This window comes from Sinohyriopsis cumingii, chromosome 6 (assembly GCF_028554795.1).
Source record: "Sinohyriopsis cumingii isolate HCF-2022 chromosome 6, ASM2855479v2, whole genome shotgun sequence".
NCBI classification, from domain to species: Eukaryota; Metazoa; Mollusca; class Bivalvia; order Unionida; family Unionidae; genus Sinohyriopsis; species Sinohyriopsis cumingii.
Window position 1 is genome coordinate 20,587,706 of NC_142966.1, and position 25,553 is coordinate 20,613,258.

General features: G+C 36.0%; 1 protein-coding gene across 2 annotated transcripts in view; it reads left to right on the forward strand.

Moving 5' to 3' along the window:
* Positions 1-24,380: 24,380 nt before the first annotated feature.
* The window catches only part of LOC149796469 (vacuolar protein sorting-associated protein VTA1 homolog), a 40,366-nt gene continuing 39,193 nt past the window's right edge, over positions 24,381-25,553 (forward strand). For both annotated transcript variants that reach the window (XM_089961173.1, XM_089961174.1), the window contains exon 1: positions 24,381-24,516. In XM_089961173.1, coding sequence (XP_089817299.1) covers positions 24,408-24,516 — 109 coding nt within the window. In that variant the 5' untranslated portion in view covers positions 24,381-24,407. The remainder of the gene's footprint in view (positions 24,517-25,553) is intronic.

Below are 25,553 nucleotides of genomic sequence, written 5' to 3' on the forward strand. Positions count from 1 at the left end.
TAACTTGTCTACCTTGCTATTAAGGCTTGAAATTATCAGTTGAGAAGATGAGAGACTGTTTGCTTGGTGTTGAGACCTTTACTGGAGTCCAGTAGAACCAAAACTGCCAAAAGGGCGGATCTTACCCCTATTTATAGGTTTTGGGAACACACTCGGGAAATTCATGACAAAGTTTTCACGAATATGACTAAATACGGAAGAATTCGGAAAGATTAACCTGAGCGCCTACAAGTGGAAAACCGAGCGCCCAATACACACAGTAGTAAAAACGTCGGCCGATTTCAAACGACAAAAATAGCAATTATTTCACAATAAATTATACAAAGATTCAACATTGATGATGAACAGTTTCATCACACTGGTGATGACAAATTATGAACTTACACGAGTCTTACCTTAATCCTGGAGAAAAATTGTTACAATTGCCTATTTCTCTCCCAAAATAGAAGGTAAGTGAGAACGGTTTACTATCATATCATGTACACACTGGGCTTCAAAAATCTTTACCCAGATGATAACTATTTAAACAAATCATTTTTATATAATTTGCATATTGTATCAAATTACCTTTCCTTTGTGCAAGTGTCAAATATCAAAATTTGTTACTACAGTTACTATTATTTGCATTGGAAACAGAGGTACGACTTTCCAACATGAAGGGAATGTAAACAATAAATGGAGATTATAAATTATCTCCAACATTAATGATCTGTGCAAATGCACTTTATAGGAATAAAAGTTGACAGGTAGTCAGGATTGTTTCACTACTCCACTCCCGCTGAAAAAGTTCGTCCTCGAACTTTTACTAGTTGTTAAGAAAGGTTAACATATATTCAGTTATCTAACTATTAAAAATTCAATGATACTGATTCAAAGACATGGAGTATCATCTTGCAATATACATGTTACACAACTTTGATAATATTTTAACTACAAAGGATATGATTAAGAATGGAAAAGAATACAATTTGAACCTTATCCTAATCCATAATATTCCAAACACACGCTCTCATACACAAACACTCAGTCATAGTTATCTAATTATCACGGTAAGTATTTTTGCCTGTCACAGGAGAGACCGGGGTTCAATTCCCCAACAGAGAGCAAATTCATAATGCTGGAAACACAGTGCTTTTTGATGGTTATTTAATTCCATTTTTTTAAGAATTGAATTTTGTATATCCATTTAAATTTAAAATTGATTGTCCCCCTCAGCCAATGATAATGAATGAAATTACAGCAAAAGAAGAATATTTTGGGGATAACAATTATTAACACTAATGTGAAAGAAATTGCGTAATTCAAGTTCAAACTGAAAAATGGAACGCTGTTTCCTTTTCTTTGGTGCTCTTGGCAGACAGTGCTATTGATAGTGAAGATTCTTCTGTCTGTGTTTCTATATGTCTGGTTAACGGTCTTTCATCTACAGTCATGGTGTTCTTATTCACCCTTCTGATGAAAGTGGGATCAGGAAACCAAATTGATGTTAATTCATGCATTGTCCCGTCTGCGAGAACTGCTTTTTCGACTCTCTTCAACCACGCTTCAGGAGCTGAGTCGGAATGGTATGCATTGGAGAGTTTTCCAAACAATTTGGACTTCATCCTTATTCGCCTCAAACATTTTGCCTGGGTAGTTTTTCAATATATGCTGAGAGCTCCCACAAATGCCTCCCTCGGATCAGCATCATGAAGGGAGGGAAGACGGTTTGTATACTCATACAGGGCTCCTTGTGTCGACGTCTCCAGGTGGATAGGCCTGACCATATAAGTGGACGATGGCCGCAGAAGTTCAACATTTCTTGGTGTGTGTGTGTGGGGGGGCTACATGGCTGCATCATTTCTAGTGGCGTTGAATGGTATGGTGGCACTTCCACACACGAGGATCCCAAACACGGTTCATAGGGTGAGTCAGGTAAAGAAGATGATTTCATTGCCAGAGCTGGCTAGTAAATAGACTTCTTTGGCAGCAACATTCACCACTGGTTCATTGCCATGTCCAATTTGGATTTGAGGCCTCTGGCATGGTGACACAATATCTTCCCGCTGTGGCGTTGAAGGAAAATCTTCCAGATAAATGGGGGTGGGTGATTTCAACGGTGTTAGTGGTGCTAAGGGGTGATCTGGAGTGCTCACTGAAGTCTCTCTGCTATACGATCTCCTGGGATTCTTCCTGAATGCGGGGAAACTTGAAATTGATGAGACACAGGGTCTGGCTGCCGAGACTCTCCCGGATTTGTATGTTCCCTCCTATTATACATAGCGGCTCTTTCAGGGTGCTTGACAGCATAGTGTGCCCTCGTCCGGTATTGCGTGTTCTTCGCTACGGTTTATGTGCAATATTCACCCTGTATTTTATCTCCATGATGGTATATGTTGTGTCTATTGAGCAGCTGCCAGTTGGCACAGGACACGCCACACTCGGCACACTGGACAACTATTCTGAAAAGTGTCCAGAGAGGTATTATTAAAAGTTATTCAATCCTAGGACTATATGGCTTACAAGAGGACGCAATCATTTTTGTCAGTTTTTTATATATTTGTTTTATGTACAAGAATGAAACAAACTCAACAAAGTAAAACCACCATATGCAGAGAGTTATTTCATAGAATTGCCTGTTGTTGTTTGTTGGATTAAAGATTAAGCAATGCCTTGCCATCACTGTGATAATTATGCAAAAGGAGTGCTATTCAAAATACCAATATTTCTTTTGATCTAGAGCACAAAACGACCCCTCCCAATACACTGGACAGTGCTGCCCATACCCTACTTAAAAAAATATATAAAATGTATCATATAAAAATATTAATCTGTCCATTCTTCCACTATGCCAACATCAGAGCCCTCAGAAGTGAAAGTCCTCGCTTCCCTGACTTTCATATCCTGGACTTTCCTTAAGGTGGCTGTGAATATGACAAACTACCAACTAACCTCAGCACAAATATCTGAGAGCATTTGTCGACTAATGCCTCAGAAAACAAATGGGTACATTAATGCCGGGTACCCAAAGAGTCCTGTTCACTCCACAAATAGAATTCACAAGAACACCAGGGCTTATAATACCCTATCTCTGTGTCTTGTTAAACAAATGTGTCATGCTCATCACAAATTAGAGGTTTGTATCAACTATGCGGTTCCCGCCATAAAATGGCTTCAATCTGTCATGATGGACAATTTTTGATACTGCTTTAGGGTCGTTCTGTATTTTATAAACTCTCCGATTACATGATAAGGGCCTTCCCAGTTTGTTTGCAGTTTTGGACTACGACCTTTCTCCTTTGTTTTTGTGTGGAGCCAAACAATGTCTCCTATTTTATACTGTCTTGCCCGTATCTTATGATCATAGTATCTCTTCTGCCTATTGCTTACTTCCATCTATGATTCCTTGCCTTGTCATGAATTTTCCACATTCGAGTAAGTAGATGTTTAATATGCTTATTTTCTGGTCGTCAACCGTTTCTTGTTCCACTTTTGGCGGAGGTCTGAAAATTAGATCAACAGGTAATTGAACTTACCGTCCAATCATCATCATATTCTGAGTTTGACCAGTGCTTTCATAAACAGATGATCTGTATGCAAGCATAGCTAGTTGAAGATGGTCATCCCAGTCTCGCTGATCGTGCGTAATATACTTGCTTAACATATCTTCAATGGTGCGGTTAAATCTTTCAACTATACCGTCACTTTGAGGATGAATGGCTGTTGTCTTGGTCTTGTCGATTTGCAGTCTGGAACAGAGTTCGCTAAATAGCTTTGATTGAAACTGGCCACCCTGGTCAGCGTGTAGTTGTTGTGGTAACCCAAAGCGGCAAATAAATTCATCCACAAATAGATTAGCTATTGTTTCAGTATTTTGTTCTGTCATAGGGAATGCCTCCGTCCATCGTGTGAAGTAGTCTGCAATTACTAATACGCACTTGTTTCCTAATGGGGCACCAACAATGTATTGTTTCATAGCTGCTCTTGGGCGTAGCTTGGGGCCTTTGCGGGATTGACATATTTCTCATTCTCGACACCATTGTCTAACACTCTCTTTATAGCCCACCCAGCAGAAACGACTTTCTACTCTTGCAATGGTGCGAGTCACGCCAAGATGCCCAGCACTGGGGTCATCATGCAGCATCTTCAAGATTTCATTTGTCTGGCTGTTAGGCAATATAAGTTGCTATCGGATTTCACCAGGGTAAACTATAGAGTTTTCCATCAAGCAGCTGTATACAATCCCATTGAGACCAGTAAGCCCTAATTATTGAATTGCATGGAGATACATGCTCCCACAATGGTTTTGTATCTCCAGCCTGCTTCCATTTCATCATAAAAGAAAGATTTTCATCCTTGGACTGTGCATATGAAATGAATTAATCTTTGTGCTGAGCAAACCACGTTGCAGCAGACTCCACTTCTTCAACTGCATCATTAGTGTAGAGATCTGTTGTTGAAGTTTGGGCTTTTGCTTTACGGATGGCCATGATTGTATTTGTTTCTGTTTCCAGGATGTGTGCCTGGTCCAATGATGCATCCTTCTGTTCTTGATGCTTACAGTGGTCACATGATATGCATGGTCGCCTTGACAACCCATCAGCATTGCTATGAGTTTTGCTGCCCGATACTCAGTTTTGAAGGTTAAGTGTTGAGTACTTGCAACCATCTGGCAATTTGACCCTCTGGATTTTTTAAACGTAACAGCCAAGTCAGCGCGCCATGGTCAGTTCTGACAGTAAAGTGTGTTCCATATAGATAGTGGTGGAAGTGCTTAACACTATCCACAATTGCAAGCAACTCTCGTCGAGTTACACAGTAGTTTCTTTCAGCTTTGTTTAATATTCGACTGAAGTAGGCGATAACATGTTCTCGGTCATCAAAGTCTCGTGACAAAACAGCACCCAGTCCATGACCACTTGTATCGGTATCAAGAATGACTGTTTTGGTCATATCTGGGTAGCTAAGAATTGGAATTGATATTAGGAGTTCCTTCAGTCTTTGGAAAGACATTTCGTGGTCTGTGCTCCAGTGAAAAGGAACATTCTTTTCTGTTAAGCGGTGAAGAGGTTTAGCTATAGTGGAGAATCATCCTTTGATAAATCTGCGAGAGAATAAGCAGGTGCCGAGAAAACGTTTCAGCTCATGGATATTCTCTCGACGAGGCCAGTCCTTTACTGCAGCAACTTTTTCAGGATCAGTAGAAATCCCTTCAGAGGAAACAATATGTCCCAAGAAGGCAACCTTTTCGTTTAACAAGGAACACTTATTTGGAGATATTTTCATTCCGGCATTCTGGATACGCAAGATTACCTCCTCCAAATGAGTGAGATGTTCTTCAAAAATATCAGCAAAGACAATGATGCCATCCAAATAGACTAAGCATGTTTAGCACTGTAGTCCATGGAGGACATTTCATCAGTCGTTCAAAAGTCCATGGGGCATTGTAGAGTCCAAACGGCATAACTTTAAATTGAAAGAGACCGCATGTTGTGGTAAATGCAGTCTTTTCAGCATCATTTTGGATGAACTTCTACTTGCCAATAGCCGCTGGCAAGGTCTAACGTTGAGAACCATTTGGAACCTCGCAGAGCATCAAAGGTATCATCAATACACGGAAGAGGATAACTGTCCTTCAGTATTACATCATTTAGTGTGCGGTAGTCTACACAGAATCTCACTGCCCCATCGTTCTTTTGGACAAGGAAATTGGGTGAAGCCCACGGAGATTTAGAAGGTTCAATTATGTCATCCTTTAACATTCGATTGATTTCACCCTCTGCAGCTTGTCGCTTAGACAAAGGAAGTCTTTGGGGATGCTGTTTTATAGGAGTGGCATTCCACTATTGATTCTGTGTTGAACTATATTTGTAACCCTATAATTATTTTTGACCTATAAACATATAACAGAATTTTCCATAATTACCTACAGTAGCATGTGTTGAGGTCAATTCGAACACTTACTAAGTTTCCGCCTGATTGAGGTCAGCCACTTGCAACACTGTTCCCATTTGACCCATAAACTCTTTTGACCCTGTCAATATTTTTGACTCCAAGTACCATTCCCATGTTAAATCTATGGACCGATTTAACACAGGATTTTCTGTATGACCCCCAAGTGTCCCTCACACTTTTACCTATGGGAATATACCATTGACCCCCAATCGCCACATGTAACTTCTTTCATTGGAAGGAAATATCAATCGGAACAAGCATACAATATATATCAGCATTTCTGACATTTCAGTATCATGGACGACAACTGCAATATACATAACAGTTTCTTATTATCTAGAACCACTAATTCAGGCTGATTTTTTAGTACATGGTAGCAGTCATTTTGGTTAGCTGTGTGTTTTTATCTTTTCTAAATGCTACAATTATAGTACCCAAAGAAATTTCAGCCACAGAACACGAAAGTAACAGATGTAAGCCTCCATTATTTCCAGTGTGCATGTTTCAAACAGAAGCAACTTCACCTTACACATGTAACTCTCTCAGAAGTTCACAATATCTGTGGAGCCACCCCCTCCAAGACCAAATAGTTATTAGTATTGTATGATTTAATTTTCTTTGTATAGCTAAAATATGTACTTCACAAGCAACAAAACAGTCCTTTTCAATAATTCTCGTGTTTTTACCCATTTTAATAACTGCTAATGATTGTGTACTTTAAACTAATTCTGGCTAATTTCACACACAATACTGACACAAGGAATACTGTGTAAACCAGACGAAAATAAGCATAATTAGCTTATTTTCATGCATAACGACAATGTTAATTTACCATTTTGTTGAGAAGATAACACATGATGATATGATAAAATAAATACTTGCACGAAGTTTCATATTTGTTATGAAGACAATATAGGTCTTATTATTATAAGGTGATTTAATTTTCATTGTCAGACTGAAACATTTAAGTCACATCATCAGAACAGTTCTTTTTTAATAATTATCATCTTTTCCCCCCTCAGAACAATATCCATTAGTAGCGAAGTCCTATACAAGCCCAGCTTCCACCCCCAATGATAAAAATTCGACTATTTTAGAAGTGCACATTGCATTTTCTCAACACAGATACCTATATTATGCTGAAAGACAGGTACATGATATTTGCCACAATGATTGCTGACATGTCACTAATACATTGTACAGTTTAAAAAGGGATGGAACAGATAAGGTTCATGGAGGTCAAAGGTTAAATTTTTTTACATATTCTTCTAAGACTAGGATATGGAAGAAAGCAAATTTGCTTTGTCATCATTTATTAATTTCATTACAAATGAATGAAGAGAAACATTTTCACTATATATTTATTTCACTTAATACAACAGCTTGATCAGCAGAGAGGGTGAACAGACCACTTGCAGGAAGGTCCATTTTTGAAAAAATAAAGCTTCCTACGAAATTGAAAATAAAAGGCCAATAACGTCAAAACTAAGCCTCTAATTAAAACCGAGAGTTTCTTTAATTGGATTAATTTATTTTGTTTCTTTTTCTTTGTCGCTTGTTTTTTTATCACAATTTTTTTACACACCGTGACACTTATTTGTGGTCGCACCCTCAATCCTGCAGTCTTTTTATCCAAATATTTGATCAAGATATATTCGATATCGTGTAAAAGGATCATGTAAATTTCTTGCTATAAATTCGTGTGGAGCAGATTGTGCTTTTGAAAATACGTTTTGAATTTAATAACGTCCATATCTCCTGAACACAAAGTCTGATGAGTATTTCACAGAGTGTGTGTGTATCGACTCCTCTTATGTCACATGTTTAGGCTCGAATAAACAGTAACACAAGAAAGAGTGAAAACAACAAGATTTGAAAAATACAATCAGTTATTTCCCTGGAAAAATTCAGTAAAAATGAAAAAATATGGACTTACGGATTTATATAATCAGATCCAAAAATAATGCAAGAATGATCCACGAATAAAATTTTTGAAGTCATAATAACCAAATGTTCTACTGATTTAAAGTTCCAATCACGACGAAGAATCCAAGATGGAAGACGATGAGTATGCTGAAATCTGTAGTGTTGAATTCTACAGTTCCTTGTAGAAACAAGAATTATTACTCCGGTTTTGGAAATTTAAATAAATTTCTTATAAGAACTGTCTTTGATTAAGAATCTCACATCAGCACATTTATTTTCCAGAAAAATAACAGATCTAATCCTTTCGAATCCAAAAAAGTGAAATAACTCCAAACAGCACAACATACAACTTCCAATTTATCAGCCCAGCTTCTACTCAGAATAATTCTCCAAAACAAAGGTTATATCGTATTCTAAACGTAAACAAGGGGACACGTGATCATCTTCTGGAAGTTTTTAGAAGCTACGTACTTGTTAAAGGTTACGTACACCCAGTGTGACCATGGCGTAAACCAATCATTTTACTCTAAGAAAAAAAGTATCATCTCTTGTGAATAAATTTACATTACAATATCATGTAATGAAAAATATTTTTTAAACTGACAAACAATTAAAATGAAATAAATATATATTAAATCTGATATAATTAATCGAAATATACATAACACTTAACCCATAAAGGAAAAGATTTATACATAAAGTTTTCTTTTACCACAACCTAGCTATGCATGAGATGAAAAAGAACTCATATAAATTACATAGTGTATACAAAATAAGACATTGTTATACACGGGAAAGTGCGTCTGCTATTAAATTGTCTTTTCCCTTTTATGTGCCTGATGTCAAGATTCTATTCCTGTAACAACAAACTCGACCTTAATAGTCTTTAATTTTTATTTTTCATCTTGCCGATGAAAGTAAGGGGGTTGTGGTCAATAAATACAATAATCCAAGAAGGAGCTGAATTTAGGTAAACTTCAAAATGTTTTAATGCCAGTATCAAAGCCAAACATTCCTTCTCGATTGTTGAATGATTAGTTTGGTTCTTATTTAATTTCTTAGAAAAATAGCACACTGGATAATAGATACTATTTTCATCTTCTTGAATCAAAACTGATCCAACCCCAACATAACTTGCATCAACAGACAGTTTAAATGTTTGGCTGATATTTGGAGCTGGAAGAGCTGGCGCTGTTTTAAGTACGGCTTTCAAGTTGTCAAAAACATCCTGACATTTTACAGTTCAAAGGAACTTGTTTTTCTTACTCAATAAATTTGTCAGGGGTTCAGCAATTATAGCAATTGCATCAGTTGCGTTTTATTAACATGCACAGGAGATACATTCATAGGCTTGACCTTAGGATCTATAGGTTCAACCTTTCCATGTTCCGCGATGTGTCCTAAAAGAGTTACACTAGCACGGCAGAACTCACTTTTGGAAAAATTAATTGTGCAACATGCATCTGTGAGTCTGTCAAATAATTTCTAAATGTTCTTTCCACGTGTCGTTGTAGAAGAGGACATCATCGATGTAAGCATCACAATTGTCTAGACTAGAGTTAATAATATTCGTGAGACGTTGAAAAGTACCTGGCAACCGTTTCATCCCAAAAGGCATTACTTTATATTGGTGAAGTCCATCTCGAGTCAAGAATGCCGAAATTTCCTTTGCTCTTTCCGTTAGTGGAATTAGTCAAACTTCTTTCAGAAGGTCAAATTTGGTGACATACTTGGCCTCCCCAATCATATCAATACAGTCATCGATTCTTGGTAATGGAATGAATCTGTTTTTGACACATTATTCACCTTCCTATAATCAGTACACACATGGAAAGTTTTGTCTGGTTTTTGAACAAGTATGCATGGTGAACTCCAGTCACTTTTACTGGGCTCTATAAAATCATTCTCAAGCAAACATTGGATTTGTTTTTTCAAGTATTCTTGTTTGAGAGGGCTCATCCTGTACGGGTGTTGCTGACAGGTTTGAAATTTACAATTTCAACGTCAAGGAACATTTTGTTTGTCCTTGTACAAACATTTGGATATAAGTTCTCATATTCAAATAATAACTGCTTAAGTTCATTTCTTTCTTGCTGTTGTAAATATGAAAGTTTCTGGTCCGTAAATATCAACCATTGTTATTGTTTAAGATCTGTTTAATATACCATTTGTATAATCGTGTACGACTTTGTGCGGTGGTTTGTCCGAATTCGACACCGCGTCAAGTACAGCAATTGCTTCATTTTCGCATATCTGTGGATCAGTTACTGTTTGTGTTGGCAGTACTGAATAACACACTGACGCGTTAATCGGCGTAACACAATTGATAAATTTCCGCGGTGGAGCTAACCTGTATGAGTCAAAATAAACAAATTCACGTGGATAGATCGCGTATGCTACCCAGTGAGTTCCAGCCCCTGTGCGTTTATCAAGATTAATACTACCTGTTTCAGGATTACTTGGTCGTTGCGGTAACTAATCTCGCATAAAAACATCACTGAAAGTTTTTATTTTTAGTTGCCTGGCAGCATCAAGTAAACCAAAATATGATAACGGTAGGACCAATAATGGCCCCATCAATGCAGTGTTCCTGTAAGTCTTAGACCCTTTCTTCGATAAGTTCCGGGAAGTCTTAGACCGTTCCCTATTGTTTTTTTAATGCCATTTCAGCGACGGTCCCAACAGCACCTAACGCGGCTGCTTTTGCGACGGCTGGTGCTGCTGAGGCTATCAACGCTGGTATTCCCGCGAGAAGTGGAAATATTCCTCCGGTCTTAACGGTGTCGCTGATGGCACCAGTGGAAAGTTTAAATCATATTCCGGTTTTGGTTTGTCTGGCTTTATCGAGCTGTTTAAGTTGACGCGTTGGCAACGACAGTTTATTTTCACCACCTGTGATTTGATTGTGTTTTAGCGTTATTCTGGTTCTTTTTTCTTTCACTGACGTGATTTGTAGTTTTTTAATCTGACCAGGAATTAAACTAACACTAACTTGATGGTAAGCTATTTTATAAAATACTCTTTTTCAAATCGTTACATATTTCTACTGATGTGTCAACGACTTTCATTCGTCCACCAGCGCCCTCAAGTAACATTGCCTTGTCGCTGACTATAACCGCGATTGCTCTGTAATTAACACCACCTGGATTTACTCTATCTCGGAAGTGTATATCACATTGTCTGAAAAAATCAAGACGCTCGAGTGAAAAGTAATAGATCGGATACAGTGCAGTAAAATCCAACTGTGAGATTTGTAAGCCAGTGTCAATGTTTTGATCACGTCCCATATACGACATCAATCAATGATACGCGAGCGCAAAACTATTTTTTTCAAAATTCAAGATTATATCCTCGGATGGTTTTTAGTGTCCATTTAAGGGGGTCAAATATCATGTGACTGCGTTCCTGACTACCCATCCGATCAGCATTTTGTAGCGCAACAAATATGTGTCTTGGTGCAGAAACACCTTGCTGAGTTGATATTTGCCAGGTAAATACCCCGGTGACATTACTTTGAATGCTCTTCGTGGACTTTGTGTATCATGCAAACAGAGACTTCCCGCCTGTATCCATGAAAGAAAGTAATCGTTGTTCTTCAGCGATCGATGGAGTCATTGTTTGCATCCACAGTGAAAGTTTATGTAAATTTACCTTACCAGCAGCTGCGGCTGATCGCCAAATAGCATCATTGTTGTTACCTTTTCGCACAAGCACAACTGCGTGTTTCGCTCCAAAAATAACATTTCTAACATTTCTGCAAAATCCAAAAATATGTGACAATGGAATCGCACATGAAAATCTTCAATTGTTACCTTTTAGCACGTTTTTACGCGTAGCAAATCCAAGGTTGTAATTCTTGTTGGTGTTTTGTAGCATTAAAAAGCAGCACCAGGTCTAGCTATTGCTTCAGCTGGTTGTGGGTCAGCCGCCGTATCTCGTGGCACTTGTACTTGAAGAAATTTCCTGTGATCAGGCTGATTAGAATTATCTTTCATAAACGTCATCGACGGACTAGCTGATCTTGAATAATCGTCGGAGCATCTTGCTAACCCTATTATTTTTGTGGCAACATCAACATCGTTTTGAGTTGTCTCGATGATTTGTCCACCAATCATGTGGGTGACACTGTCAAATAACGCTATAATACCAATATTAACAAAACCAACTACAGCGCCCTCGTCGTATGGTGTATTGTCAGGAACATTTGTTACAAGTTCGCCTTTTACTTCAATAAATGCCTCTTAGGGCAGAAAATATCTACTTTTATCATGAACTTGCAATTCAATTCTTCCTTTTGCATTGGTTACACGTGCGTCGTAAGAATAAAATTGATAATCACGCACGGATTCATCTTTGTGAATTGGTTCATCGATATCGAATGCTGTGTCGGATATGCGTTTGAACATCTTTATTGTATTGTCGTTTTTCCAAATGGTTATCGCGCACGTGTACGAAGACTACTTCCTGAAAAAAAAACTTGTGTTTGTTTCGCCGGGTTCATGTCTTACCATTTCTGCTAGTTTTTGAATTGCGGCTTGATTTATTATTTTACGTGGCATTTGCGGGCATACCCTCAGTGCTTGATAATTTTTCTTCTTGTTGCTGAACCACCTTTCGTCGTCGTACTAATCATGCTATTCTGTCTTTGATTGCCGTGAACGCTTTACCGGCAACGTCGCTGATTACACCAGGAGCTTTTTCAAGAATAACATCCATGGCTTTCATCGATAATTGTTTTGCGATTGGTGCTGTTTTGGGTGCTATTCTTGTAAATACTCCCAGAACAACATCGCCGAGTCCATCCCCGTAATACGCGCTGTAAACTTGTAATTGTGAGTTTACTAGTCTGACAATCTTGGGAGTGTGTGACCGTTTTTGTGTATAATCATCTTATTGTTTAGTTATTCGTTTAATCGCTGTGGTATCCATCCACGATTTCATCAATAAGTTCCCGATAAACATTAATATTTATGATGCCTCCACGAAATAACCGTAGACAAATATAGCTGCTTCATTGATTATTTCCGAAGAATTATTTCCAGCTTGTTTTTGCCCCTATGAGAACTTGTAGTCGCTGCACGTCATTGATGATGATGTTAGGACAAGCAACAAGACCACTTCCAGTTGCACCGGTTTTAGATGGATCATGAAATTCTTCTTCGGGATAATACATTTCTTCTTGTTGTTGCAGAGGTGGAGGAAATTGATACGGCTTTTGCTGTGGTGTTTACATTTGTCGTTCTATTCGTCGTTGTCGTCGTTGTCCCATTTCTATGAATCTCTTGTTGTTTTTGTTCTCGCTCTAGTCGTCGTTGTTCTTGTTGTTGTTGTTCTGCTAGTTGTTGTTGTTCTTTATCATACTTGGCCGCTCCAGATAAAAATGTTTTATAATAAAGGTTTTGCTTGTTTATTTGACTAACATTTCGGTTTATCTTAAACACCCAATCATTTCACGAATCGCGACTTACACCGTTAATGTGTTCGGGTTTTAAAACAGCGTCTCTCGAAGGATAAATTGAGGCAGCAAAATGTTCAATGTTTCCCTGATGGTATGTTTTTTATTGTTGCTATACTGGATTCAGTAATTTTCTCTATAAAACTAGTTCCTTTTGCCTTTTTGGGTTATTCTTCAAGTGGAAGTTTAGGCGGAGGCGGAGGTTGAGGTAGAGACTGAGGCGAATGTTGAGCTGCAGCTATATCAGCTGGAAGATCTCGTAAAATCTTTTCTGTTTGTTTAGTTCTTTCTGTTGTTTTCTCAGCAGCAGCTACGACTTTTTCAGTAACTGCTGTGATAGGCTTAAATAATTGTTATGTACATGTAGGGAATTCATCTTGGGCTTCTTGACGCGATTTTATTTTTTGTTTAACAGCATCTGTCAACGGAGTATATTTCTGAATTGCTTCTAGTCGTTCTCGGGCTAGTCTAGCTATGTAAGATTCCTGCGCTGGATGCATTGTTTGTTATAATTTTTTTTAATTGATAGCAGCAACGAGGGCGTGACCACCGAGCTAAGTCAGAGTTAAACACAGTTTAGGCCATCGTCGACACACACACACAAACACGGTGACAAAAATTAGCTGACCCGGGAATTTTTTTTCGAAAATGCAGAAAATCTTTCACGTGCTTGCTGCGTGTTTTATGCGTGTTTTTAAGGGTCAGTTTACCGATCTGGACCTTGGATAAAAGTGGTGGGTTCGCCCTCGAATATTTGTGTGGATTTCTTTTGTTGCAATTTTGTGTTTTTGTTTTTAAGGATTAATTTACCGATTTGGACCTTTGATAAAAGTGTTGGGTTCGTCCTCCTGCTGCTCGTGTGTTGGATGTCCAAATCGCTCAAAATACTTAGAACACTCTCTCATTACAATAAATCTTCCAGGATAACATGCAACCATATCACGGTTAGATAATATCCTTATGATCGTATCTGGTATTCCATAATCCACCGAGTCCATATTCGACATAACTCGAAAATCTGTCATTGAGAAAATCAAGTCTCGTATGTTTCCACGAATTTTTGTCTCTAGGAAAATGACTAATGGAATCGTAAAACAATTACTGAGCAACTTTTCATGCATGACATCGTCAATTTTTTTTTTTTTTTTTTTTTTGACAAAATGCGATAAATATCTCCATTAGGTCGTACAAACTGATCATAGTTTCCACCATCGGAACACTGAAGTAACTATACTGAGACAGGATCATTCTTTCTTATTTCGTTAATAAAATCAAATATATATCCTTGGTAAATTTAAGAATTCAATTTCGTAGAAATATTGTTACGCATGTGTATTATGATCAAAAATTTTAATCGAAGCTCCTTTCGACTTATACTTTGATTCGTACAAATCTCTCCGGTAATCGTTTTTACCATTAGTAAAAATTTTAATTTCTTTCCTAGCTACGCGACGTCTTGATAGACTCTTTAACTATTTCTGCCTACTCGTTTATTTGTTTACGTCTTTTATCTGTTAACCCAATTCCACGAGTTGAAATTATAAAATGTTCCGTTACTCACTCTCGTACACAATTTATTTTCTAAACTTTCATCAGTTTTAGATCATGGCCGCTGGATTTATCATTCAGCCTATATATTGCATGAATAACTGCGGTCACATGATAAGCTATTTCATAATATGGTTTTCAATACCTGTCAACATTCCTGGTTTCGAAATTTTTTTAATACGGCGATTGTTTCATTGTGAAGGACAGGGTCACGTTTTTTTAGCATTATGAATACTTTCTGACGGATCAACCAGAGATCGTCTTCGTGGATCAGTGGTTCTTCTCTCAAGATCTAATCTATAGTAAGAAAGTTTAATCTTAATCGCTGATTACATCTTAAATTCATCCATATTATAATTAAGACAAATATATATTTAAATTGAAATATTATATATATTATATAATTATTCAAACAAAGAATAAATGGAAATGGCTAATGATAGGTTCTACAACACCCTGTAACAAAGCTAAGGTAAACGAATTATGTGGACTTCACTTACAAAGTAAAAGGAGATGTAGTTTAGGTTCTAAATCTTGTTTGAAATGTGGTGCTGGGGTTAGAGGAATAACGCAGTTGTTTGTGCAATGTGCTGGTAAACAATACATAGATCTGAAAAGATATTATGATTATTAAAAAAACAATGATAATAATGACAACGTCATAAAAAGGGCTGACGATTATCTAGCTAGATTTTCAAAATAATAATCTAGACAAATAATCATTTAAAAAATAATATTAATATATAAATGGAGCAAAAGGAATTTGTAAAATATCATATCATCAAGAATTATGAAGCATCTTGTGGTGCTGTAACCAGGAACTGCCGACTAAAAATCCCAGATGATAATTCACTAATACTTGTTACCTCATGATCAATACTAAGGTGAATAAACATCATTCCAGTCATAGATTGGTTTTCGTGGGGGTAATCGAAGACGGTCTTGTGATCGATCATTCTATTGTCTAGAAACTCGATAACTCTTTAGATTATTTGCGAGCCATTAAATAAAGCCAGAACAGCAGACTTGGTGGTACTGTTTAACATTCAGAAACTGCAAATCTTTTTAAGTCTGTATATTCAGAAACTGATGAAGAAATAATATTTCATTCAATGAACGCAGATATAAAATATTTTGATATTTTATTGCGTTCGGTAAATTATGTTTCAGACTGTATTACCAGATCTGCTTTTTCGAATAAAAATAAACATAACATAACTTTTCATTATTGATGGAAGAAGATAACTCAGTCAAATTAAGTTCTCTCCGGTAGAGTAATTAAGTAGTTATATCGCTTGTTACTGTGTAATTGACCGCAATATTATTGTCGTGGTAACTAAGTATATACAAATATTCAGTAATTTAACCATCTGTGTGATAATTAGTATCAGAGAGGTAACATAATTTTGTAATAGTTCAAATTTGTGAAAGGATATTTACATCTTAATTTCGTTTCCCTTGAGAAAGGCAAGGAAGAAAATCAATCGCTCTCTATGTAATGCAGTAGTTAATTTTAGATCTCTCTGTTATACAGATATACAAGAATTTTAAATCAGACTTAGTCAAAGGCACAAATATATACAATATGTGATTATTTTAATACGATGTGATCTGGAAAATGGAAAATAAATCCACACTGTGGTTATTATAATGATCATTTCTAGGAAATCCAGCATAGGTAATTTCATAAACATTTCTCAAACACAGTTCTGTAAGGTTGGAAGATGACGCAGTAGTAGCGTGTTGACTCTCATACTCGAGGGTTGGCGTTCTAATCCCGTGACTAAAAAACTGTGAACGGTGGCTATAATCGCGATTTTTCATTACAAAATGGGGGCTCCAAACCCCAAAAATGTACACCTCATCACCACGTCAAACAAAGCGGTGAGTGCGATTTGCACTCTCTCCGTGGTTTGATATGGGGGATGTACATGAAAGTGAAAGGGCCAGAAAGCCCTCTGAATCTCTAAAATTTCGTTTCTTTTAGGAATTCTGTGTGTGTGGGGGGGGGGGGGGGTCTGTGGAGCCTCCAAAAATAAACCGTAGCGTGCTGTGAGCTCTCAATCTCACTGTAGGGTACCCCACACGAAAACATTCAGAAAGAATGTCAGCCGAAAAGAAAAGCCTCGTGGAGTGCCAAGAAGACCATAAGAAATATCTCACAAAAGGATCTTAGGGTAAGTCACAAAGGCAAATATGAAGGGATATAATGAACTTTGAAAAAAGTAATGTTATTTCTGCAATTAAAAAATTAAAGTATGACAGTATAAATATTGAACATGATCCAGAAAAAAATTATTTATGATTTTGAATCATTGCAAACACGAAAATACGAAGATAGATATACACTACCAGGAGAGTACAGATTTATTAAGCTCATCCAACAGTCTATGTTCCCATCTTTGATCATGGCTATAGATACAGAAGTTTAAAAAAAATAGCTAATGAATATAGAAGAAAAAGATTATTAACACGCGCGTGAAAATGTTGAAAAGGTTTATGTCAGATAGTAAAAGTGGTTGTGAAAGTAAAAGTACTGTCAGTGACTGTAGTAACAACGTCAGTAATGGTATAGTGAAAGTGAAGGTAGTAACAATGACAGTTATAGCAACTTGTGTTTCTGTCGTGGCTAGTGAAAGTTAATATTTATCCTTGACTTTGTCAATTTATTATTTTGAAATTCGGATTTATTTTTGTATTCAAATTATTTTTATTCATATTATTTTGTATTCAGATTATAATATTTAATTTGTCAGAAAAAAATCAGTTAAATAGCAGATTTTCGAAGGGTCAAACCTCACCCGATTCTTCAAATGATTTTAGGATTTATCGATAAATTTTCATGAAACACAGTCCAAAGCAAAGTTTGCTTTACTCAATTATGTCTTATTTTTATTGCTTTATCAGCAGAAAAAGAAGAATTTATCTATAAATCGTTAAATCATTTAGATAAAAGCGTAAGGTTTGACTCATCAAATCACAAAATCTGATTTTCACAATTTCTAGTACCTATTACCCCATCAAATTATAAAATCTTAGTGATTTTCCTTATTTTATGTACTATTTACCGATAATCAGTATATATAAAAAATCCGTTATAATCTCACAAACGTGAAGATCTATGATCTTACATATAAATTATTATCAAGAATTTCTTCTCTTAAATCAATAAGGTGTCGAGTCTGGTCAGTAAGTTTGAAATGTATTCTTGATAATAACGAATTATAACAAAGTAAATAAACCGGATTAATGGGTTCTTGTACAATCAAATATCCAAGAGGTATTTGCGGTGTACATATATACAGAATATATCCTTGTTGGGCTTAATTGGATTTTTCAAGATATAATTGATAGCTGCCATCAATTACGTCGCATACAAGATTAATTGCGACTGTTGATGTTATATTAATGATTCCTGGTGAGATAGGACGAATTTCACCGTACGGATTATTGCTATGTCTGAGAATACCTGCTGGTGTATTTATTTTTTCTCCATGCGGTTAATATTTTTTGAGAAATTTTCATTGATAATATTATTGACTTTTCTTTTTAGTCCGTCAGTTTCAAATCCTGGTATTACAAACGTTGGTAATTCTGCTTCAGGTAATCTATAATAATCGAGAATTATTTCTTTATAAGTTTCTTTTCTATTATATTGTGGTATTGAAATATCTAACTTAGTTATATCCTGAATAATCTTTTGATTAATATAGTCAAGGTCTGATACAACTTGATTTAAATGTTGCATTGTTTCAATGATTTTCTATTTTTAAATCGTCATTAGGATACTCCAGAACATAATTTTAAATTAGATTTACTAATGTCTTGGGCATAGTTATATGTTCATTTCTAATTTCATCAGTTAATGAATTTAATGTTTCTTCTTTAACAGTATAAAATCCTTCTACCAATCTGACCATACTAGGTAAATAGGGAACATAAAAATTAGGATGTAATAGAGATTCTTCTTCATAATATAGTTGGAGTTGTTATAAAAAATGTGTCAGCTGTAAGGAATTCATTTAAGTTTGGTTCTGGTGGTCCTTGATAAACAGGCGGATTTTCAGGCCAACCAAACACTGACCGGATCGATGACTGATAAATATCTACAACATAATTGGTGAATTTATTTCTATCGCAGCTGATAATGTTGTTTCATGAACAGTATCTATTTTTGATTCTCTTATATACTAATCATAGACTTAATTCTGCGCCGGAATTTATCATTGATTTGTTCAATTTGATAAATACCAGAGGGAATTCTGACAACTTGTCAATCAGGAGTTCCATCATCTTTATTTTGTTTGCAAATACAAGCGAATTATTTGCTGGCAATCCACCAAATTATTTTGATCTGATATTTGGCCAGCTGTAATATATTCGTAACTGTGCTAGAGCTGTTTCTTTCGCTGGAATTGCAGTTGGAACGTTAACGTTAAATTCAGGATTAGCTGAGCTTGCCGATATCATCGTTGTTTTTAATTAAGCTGCATTAATTACGATTTGCTAGAGTAATTCGTTCGGCGTTGACATTATTATTATTATTATTATTATTATTATTATTATTATTTAAATCAGGCGTGGATTCCATCACAGTCATTAGTTCCTTGTATATTCCAATCATCTGTGTAAATTCAAAATCTGATATTTTTCCATCACTAAGACTTGTTGATATTAAAGAAGATAATTTGGACTATGCTAGCGTCGCTGTGTGTAATTGTATGTACATGCACAGGTACATGTATATAAATCATGTAATTTTGCATTTGTATATGTGCATATTTTTTGCAATGATATTAAGACCAGCAGTTGTTGTTGCAGCTTAAACACAAATTGTTTCAACTGCTGGTGCCATCGCTGGCGATGGTGTTATTGTTGATAATAACATACCGTTTCCAGCAATTACATCAGACGCCGACTACACAATTATTTCAACAACAACTGTGCGTCTGCGATATTTTTTACTTTTACTTTATATCCGTCAACAATATTTTTAAGGTTTTTTTGCCATTCACGTGCTTGATTATAACTGTAATGTTGCGCTGCCCGTTGAACGTTGATCGGAATGTTCATTATATTTTAATTAGGTGCGAAATTGCCGCCTAATTCAAAACACCATTACTTAATCAAGCCGAGTTTTATTTTTCTTCGGGTTAAACAGTAAATGTTTCCTCGTCGTTTTGCTCCAAAATTATTAATATAAATCCAGGAGATCCACCTGACGGAGTCAGGAGTGGATAACGCCGTGAAATTGTGGTAGATATTGTAAATATTGTAACGCCAAGTACTGAAAGCCTGCATCTACCGGTAACCTCAGCGCGATGTTTGATAGATTTATTGAGTGGTGACCATAACGCTTGTCCAGACGCTACTGTATATAAAACATTGTCGGTTGAAAAAATTTATGTAGGAGAGTTTAATATCGATGGTTGTTCGACTTCCCAAAAATGAATTAATCGATCTATTTTTGTTTCTACGAAAAGTAATAAACAATTGCACATGATTAGAATAATCAGTTCTAAATGAGGTTATTTCATTTTTAACTGAAACTAACAAGTTCATTACTGGAAGGATGTTTTTTTTCTTTGTTGTTGTTTTTTTTTTTTCCGTCATTGTCTGATTCTGGTTCTTCAAGATCAGTAATGTTATTATTAGACATGTTGAGAGAACCAGTCATTGTATCACCGGATTGTTGTATTCGACCAAGACTATCATTGGCATAATAATACCGGGTTTAATTGTTCCATTATTATCAAACACAGATATGCTGTTTTAAGTTACTCTATTAATTTTAACGATACTATCTTTAAATGAAACATTGCTTGTTTTTAATTTTCCTTGCTTATGTTGAAATACAACCACTTCGTTTGGTTCTACATTTGCAAGATTTATTAATTCATATGTTTCATTATTAATCTGTTTTCTTTTATTTTCATGAGTTATTCTGTCAGTTGTTTTGTTTTTGTTTAGATCTTGCGTAAATATCAACCATTACACTTTAAGATCTGTTTAAAACGACGCGTCTACTTGTATAATCGTGCACGACTTTATGAGGTGGTAATGTTGATGATGACAGTGTCGTGTACAGAAATTACTTCACGGCCACATATTGGCGGATCTGTTACTGTTTGTGTTGGTAATGTTAAATACCATACTGGAGTTTGTATTGTGTTTACGTAATTTAAAAATTCTTTCGGTGGAGGCAGTCCATACGAATCAAGATAAATAATTCCACGTGGATTAATTGCGTATGCCACCCAATGAATATCAGGACCAGAACTTTTATCGAGATTAATGATACCGGTTTCAATATTGTTTGGTTGTTTTGGTAATTGGTCACGCATAAAAACACCTCTGAATTTTTTTAAATATTTAAATTTTTAGCAGCATTTAGTAAATCAAAATTTGACATAGGAAGAATTAACAAAGTGTTCCTGGAAGTCTCAGACCTTTTCAATATCGATGAGGAGTTCATGGAGGTCTTAGACCCCTTCCCATTTTAAGTCATTGTCTTGTTGCTTTCTTTAATGCCATCCCAGCAGCAGTTCCAACAGTACCTAGTGCAGCTACTTTTCCAACAGCTGGAGCTGCAGCGGCTATTAACGCTGATATAGCTGCAAGACGTGGAAATATACCAACTATTTTACTCGAGTCTTTAGCTGCCCCAGCAGAAAGATTGAGTTTAATGCCTAATTGTTTATTGTTTGGCATCATTGAAATGCCTGAGTTGACGTTCTGACAATGATAGTATATTTTGACCACCAGCGATATGATCTTGTTTTAGTGATATTTTTATTCCATGGTTCTTTGTTGAATTGTATTGAAGCTTTTAATCTGACCAGGATTTGGACTGACACTAAGATGATGATATGACATTTTTATAAGTAATACGTTATTTTCAACTGAGAATGGTACGTGTTTTCTATCGGTGCGTCAGTAACTCGCATTCGTCCGCCAGTACCTTCAAGTATTATCTGACAAAATAACTGCAATTGCTCGGAAATGAGCACCACCTACTGGTTTCACACGAGCTCGAAAATGAATATCAACGACAGATTGTTTGAATAATTATATATGTTCTGATGAAAAGTAATATTTTGGATATAACGTTGAAAAATCTACCTGTGATATTTGCAAACCAGTATCTATATTTTGATTACGTGCCATAAACGTCATTAAACGATGATTTGCACGTGCTACATGATTTTGAGCATAATCTAACAATATATCTTCAGTTGGTTCTTGATATCCATTTATCCGCAAGGAAACTTCACTAACTCTGAGGTTGTCAAATATCAAATGATTATTTAAGTGTGAATTTATTCGTGCAACGTTTCGTAAAGCAACAAAAAATATGTCTTGGTGCAGAAACGCCTTGTTGTGATGTTACATGCCATGTGAATAACCCAACAACATTAGTCTGAATGCTATATGTGGTCACTGGCAACTATGATATTAATGATTTTCCGCCTGAGTTGATAAAATTAGTTACTCTTTCTTCTTCAGCAATTGTTGGAGTCATTACTGGTATCTACAACGAAAGTTTAGTCAGTGTTACTTTTCCATTGAGTGCTGCAGTTGCAGCGGGATTAGCTCCTTCAGCAAGCCAAAGTGCATTATCATCAGTAACTTTTCTAACAAGTACACCTCTATGTTTAGCTCCAAAGATAATGTTTCTGACATTTCTACAAAATGCAAGATATGTGACAGTGGAACTGCACATGAAAATATTATACTATCACCTTTCAGCATTGATCTACGTACAGCAAATCCTAGGTTGTAATTTTGATATCCCTCTATTTCATCAATATTCATTTGGGTAAATCTGTTAAACAGTTTAATTTTTTCTATCCCTTCTATCTTTCTTCTTTTTGTAATTGGTTCTTCGCCTTCAAGTTCTGGTGGAGGTTGAGCAGCAGCTATTTCATTTGGAAGATCTTATAAAATAGTTTTTGTCTGTTTGGTTCTTCTTGCTATCTTTTCAGTTTGTTCAGCAGTTTGTCTTATTGCTGGAAGAAGACATTCAGTAGCTTCTGCAACTCTTTCAGTAACCTTTGTAACAGGTTTAAATATTTTTTTTGTACCTTCTGCATATTCAACTTGTACTTTTTGTCGTTCCTGAAGTTTTTGTTTGAGAACATCGCGAACAGGAAGATATCTTCTGATTGCTTCTAATCTTTCTCTAGCTAGTCTACTAGTGTAAGATTCCATTATTGATATAATAATGATTTAATTACTCACACATTTATAGCAGCAGAGAAGGTGCGACCACATTAAGTGTCACGGTGGGTCAACAAAATTTTGAAGAAAATAAATAAACGACAAAGATAAAGTAACAAAATAAATTGACCCAATTAAAGAAACTCTCGGTTTTAGTTAGAGGCTTCGGTTTGACGTTATTAACCTTTTATTTTCATTTTCTTAGGAAGCTTAATTTTTCAAAAATGGACCTTCCAGCAAGTGGTCTGTTCACACTCTCTGCTGCTGTTTTAAATTTAAGAGTATTTCACTTCTGTGTTCCAAGACTTCTAATTTCCACATAATTAAGGTCATTACACATACAAATAATATAAAGCCACAAGGCATATTGTGTAAGTAAAATAAGAATAATTAGCTTATTTTCATGCATAACATCAGTGTTCATGTACCGTTTTGCTGATTACCTCATACATGATGATATGAAAAAAAGAACGAATATTTGCACAAAGTTATATATTTGTTTTAAGATAGCACTCTGCAGTTTCATATCTTGCATATGGTTAGATTTTTCAACAAAGTATTGCCCACTACCGTTTTCTTAGTCCAATAAATCAGCCCCGCCCGCCCCCCCCCCCCACATCTATGATGCTGATATACGAAAATCAAAATCATCATGGATGAGGCGCTGATTTCTCGACCAACCGTTTTCTTCACTTGTTATTGTACATGTTAGGCACTGTTAAAGAACTTTTAGTTAATTGTCTTTATTTTGATGTGTGATTGATGGATGTAATATGGAATGTATTTAATATGGAATGTATTTAGATTGTCCTTACTTCAGATGTGCAGATGTAAAAAAAAAAAAAAAAAAAAACAAGAAAAAGAAAACAAACAAAAATTAAACTACTTCGTCATGGTCGTTTTCACTTACTATACTTCAGAGGTTAATTGTTATTAAAAAACGAATGAGCCAATAACTTTTTCACATTTATCTGGTTATTTATTCATTGCATATTCAAAAGCTGGTATAGTATGGCAAATTCCTTTTCCCTATTTTAATAACTGCTAAAGATAGTGTGCTTTAGACCAATTCAGACTCATTTTTCGAGCACATTGGAATTTGGAGCAGTCATTCTCATGATTTTGGTTAGCAGTATGCTTAGATCATGTACAGTTTCTATAAGTACAATATCCCAAACAATTTCAGGCACAGTACATAAAGGTAACATAGGTATTCCAATATTCCAACATTCTGTTCAGGGTGCGAGCGAAGCATATGATCATGCACAAATATAAGCTCTCTACGAAGAAGGTAATAACAGTCAGGATATTAAACAAAAATAAAATGTCGTTAACACAAGTACCACCGCTCCCTTCGGCTTTGAAACAGTTGCAGCACTACCTAAAAACAGCAGTAGAGCACGATGGGAGGGACCCAGTGATTGCTTACTATTGTAAGATCAGTTCTCAAGTCTAATAACCTTAATTAGGGACGTAATGTATGCCGGCACGTCTGCTGATGAAAAGGTTCCAGTTTACTCAATGTTTACCCCCAGTTACCGATAACTTAAAGTTTATATCTAATATTTGTGCCGTTTGTATGATTATTTAAAGCAAGTGCCTTCCATTTGAACAGAAAGTAAATGGTCGATTCTTTAACGTGATATCGGCAGTTATTGAATATACATATCTATATATTTTAAATTTTGCAGGTACAGGTCATGTTGAAATGAGTCATACAAGGGTGCGCAAAAACCTGAACACGGTCGAAACAACGAAATGTACAACAATTATGCATAGTGTATCAATGCTTGTGTCTGTCGAGTTAATAATTTTGATAATGTAACATTATTATGCAATAGTGTTGTTAGACACATAGTTGGAGGGACAAATAATGCTACACAACACCCATGACAATCGCGTATGTATGTGTGTGTGATTTGGATTTTTAACAAAGCTTTTAAAAAAATGTCAGTCATACCATATGATTATCTGCAGTATGGCAGTTTATAGTGATATCTTGCACTGGGGCATCAGGCCACAGACATGTTGAATGATTTTCCACCCAGTCATATTATCCTGACACCAGGCTGACCAATCCTAACACTAACCTCTTAATGCTGAGCACCTTAGTGAGGCAGCTGTTAGTACCATTTTTATAAGTCGTTGGTATGACTTGGCAAGGGTTTGAACCTGCAGTTGTCAGAATAGTGTTCAGATGTTATTTATTTTTTAAAGCTGATTTAAGAAGCAAAGCAAGCAAAACTAAATTTCAGAACTGTTGGTTGACAGAGTTTTACATTCCGAGTTTGCCAGCAAGAAAACAAAAAGAGGCGTGGGAATTTAATTCTTTGCACATACAGCAAACAACATGTCGACATGATTCCTGTGTGTACCATTTCTTTCTTTTTTTTTGATATTCCCCATACATAGGTAGCTGTGGGTGAGAGAAACATCCCACAGATGTTTTTACAATTCTTTGTCTATACAT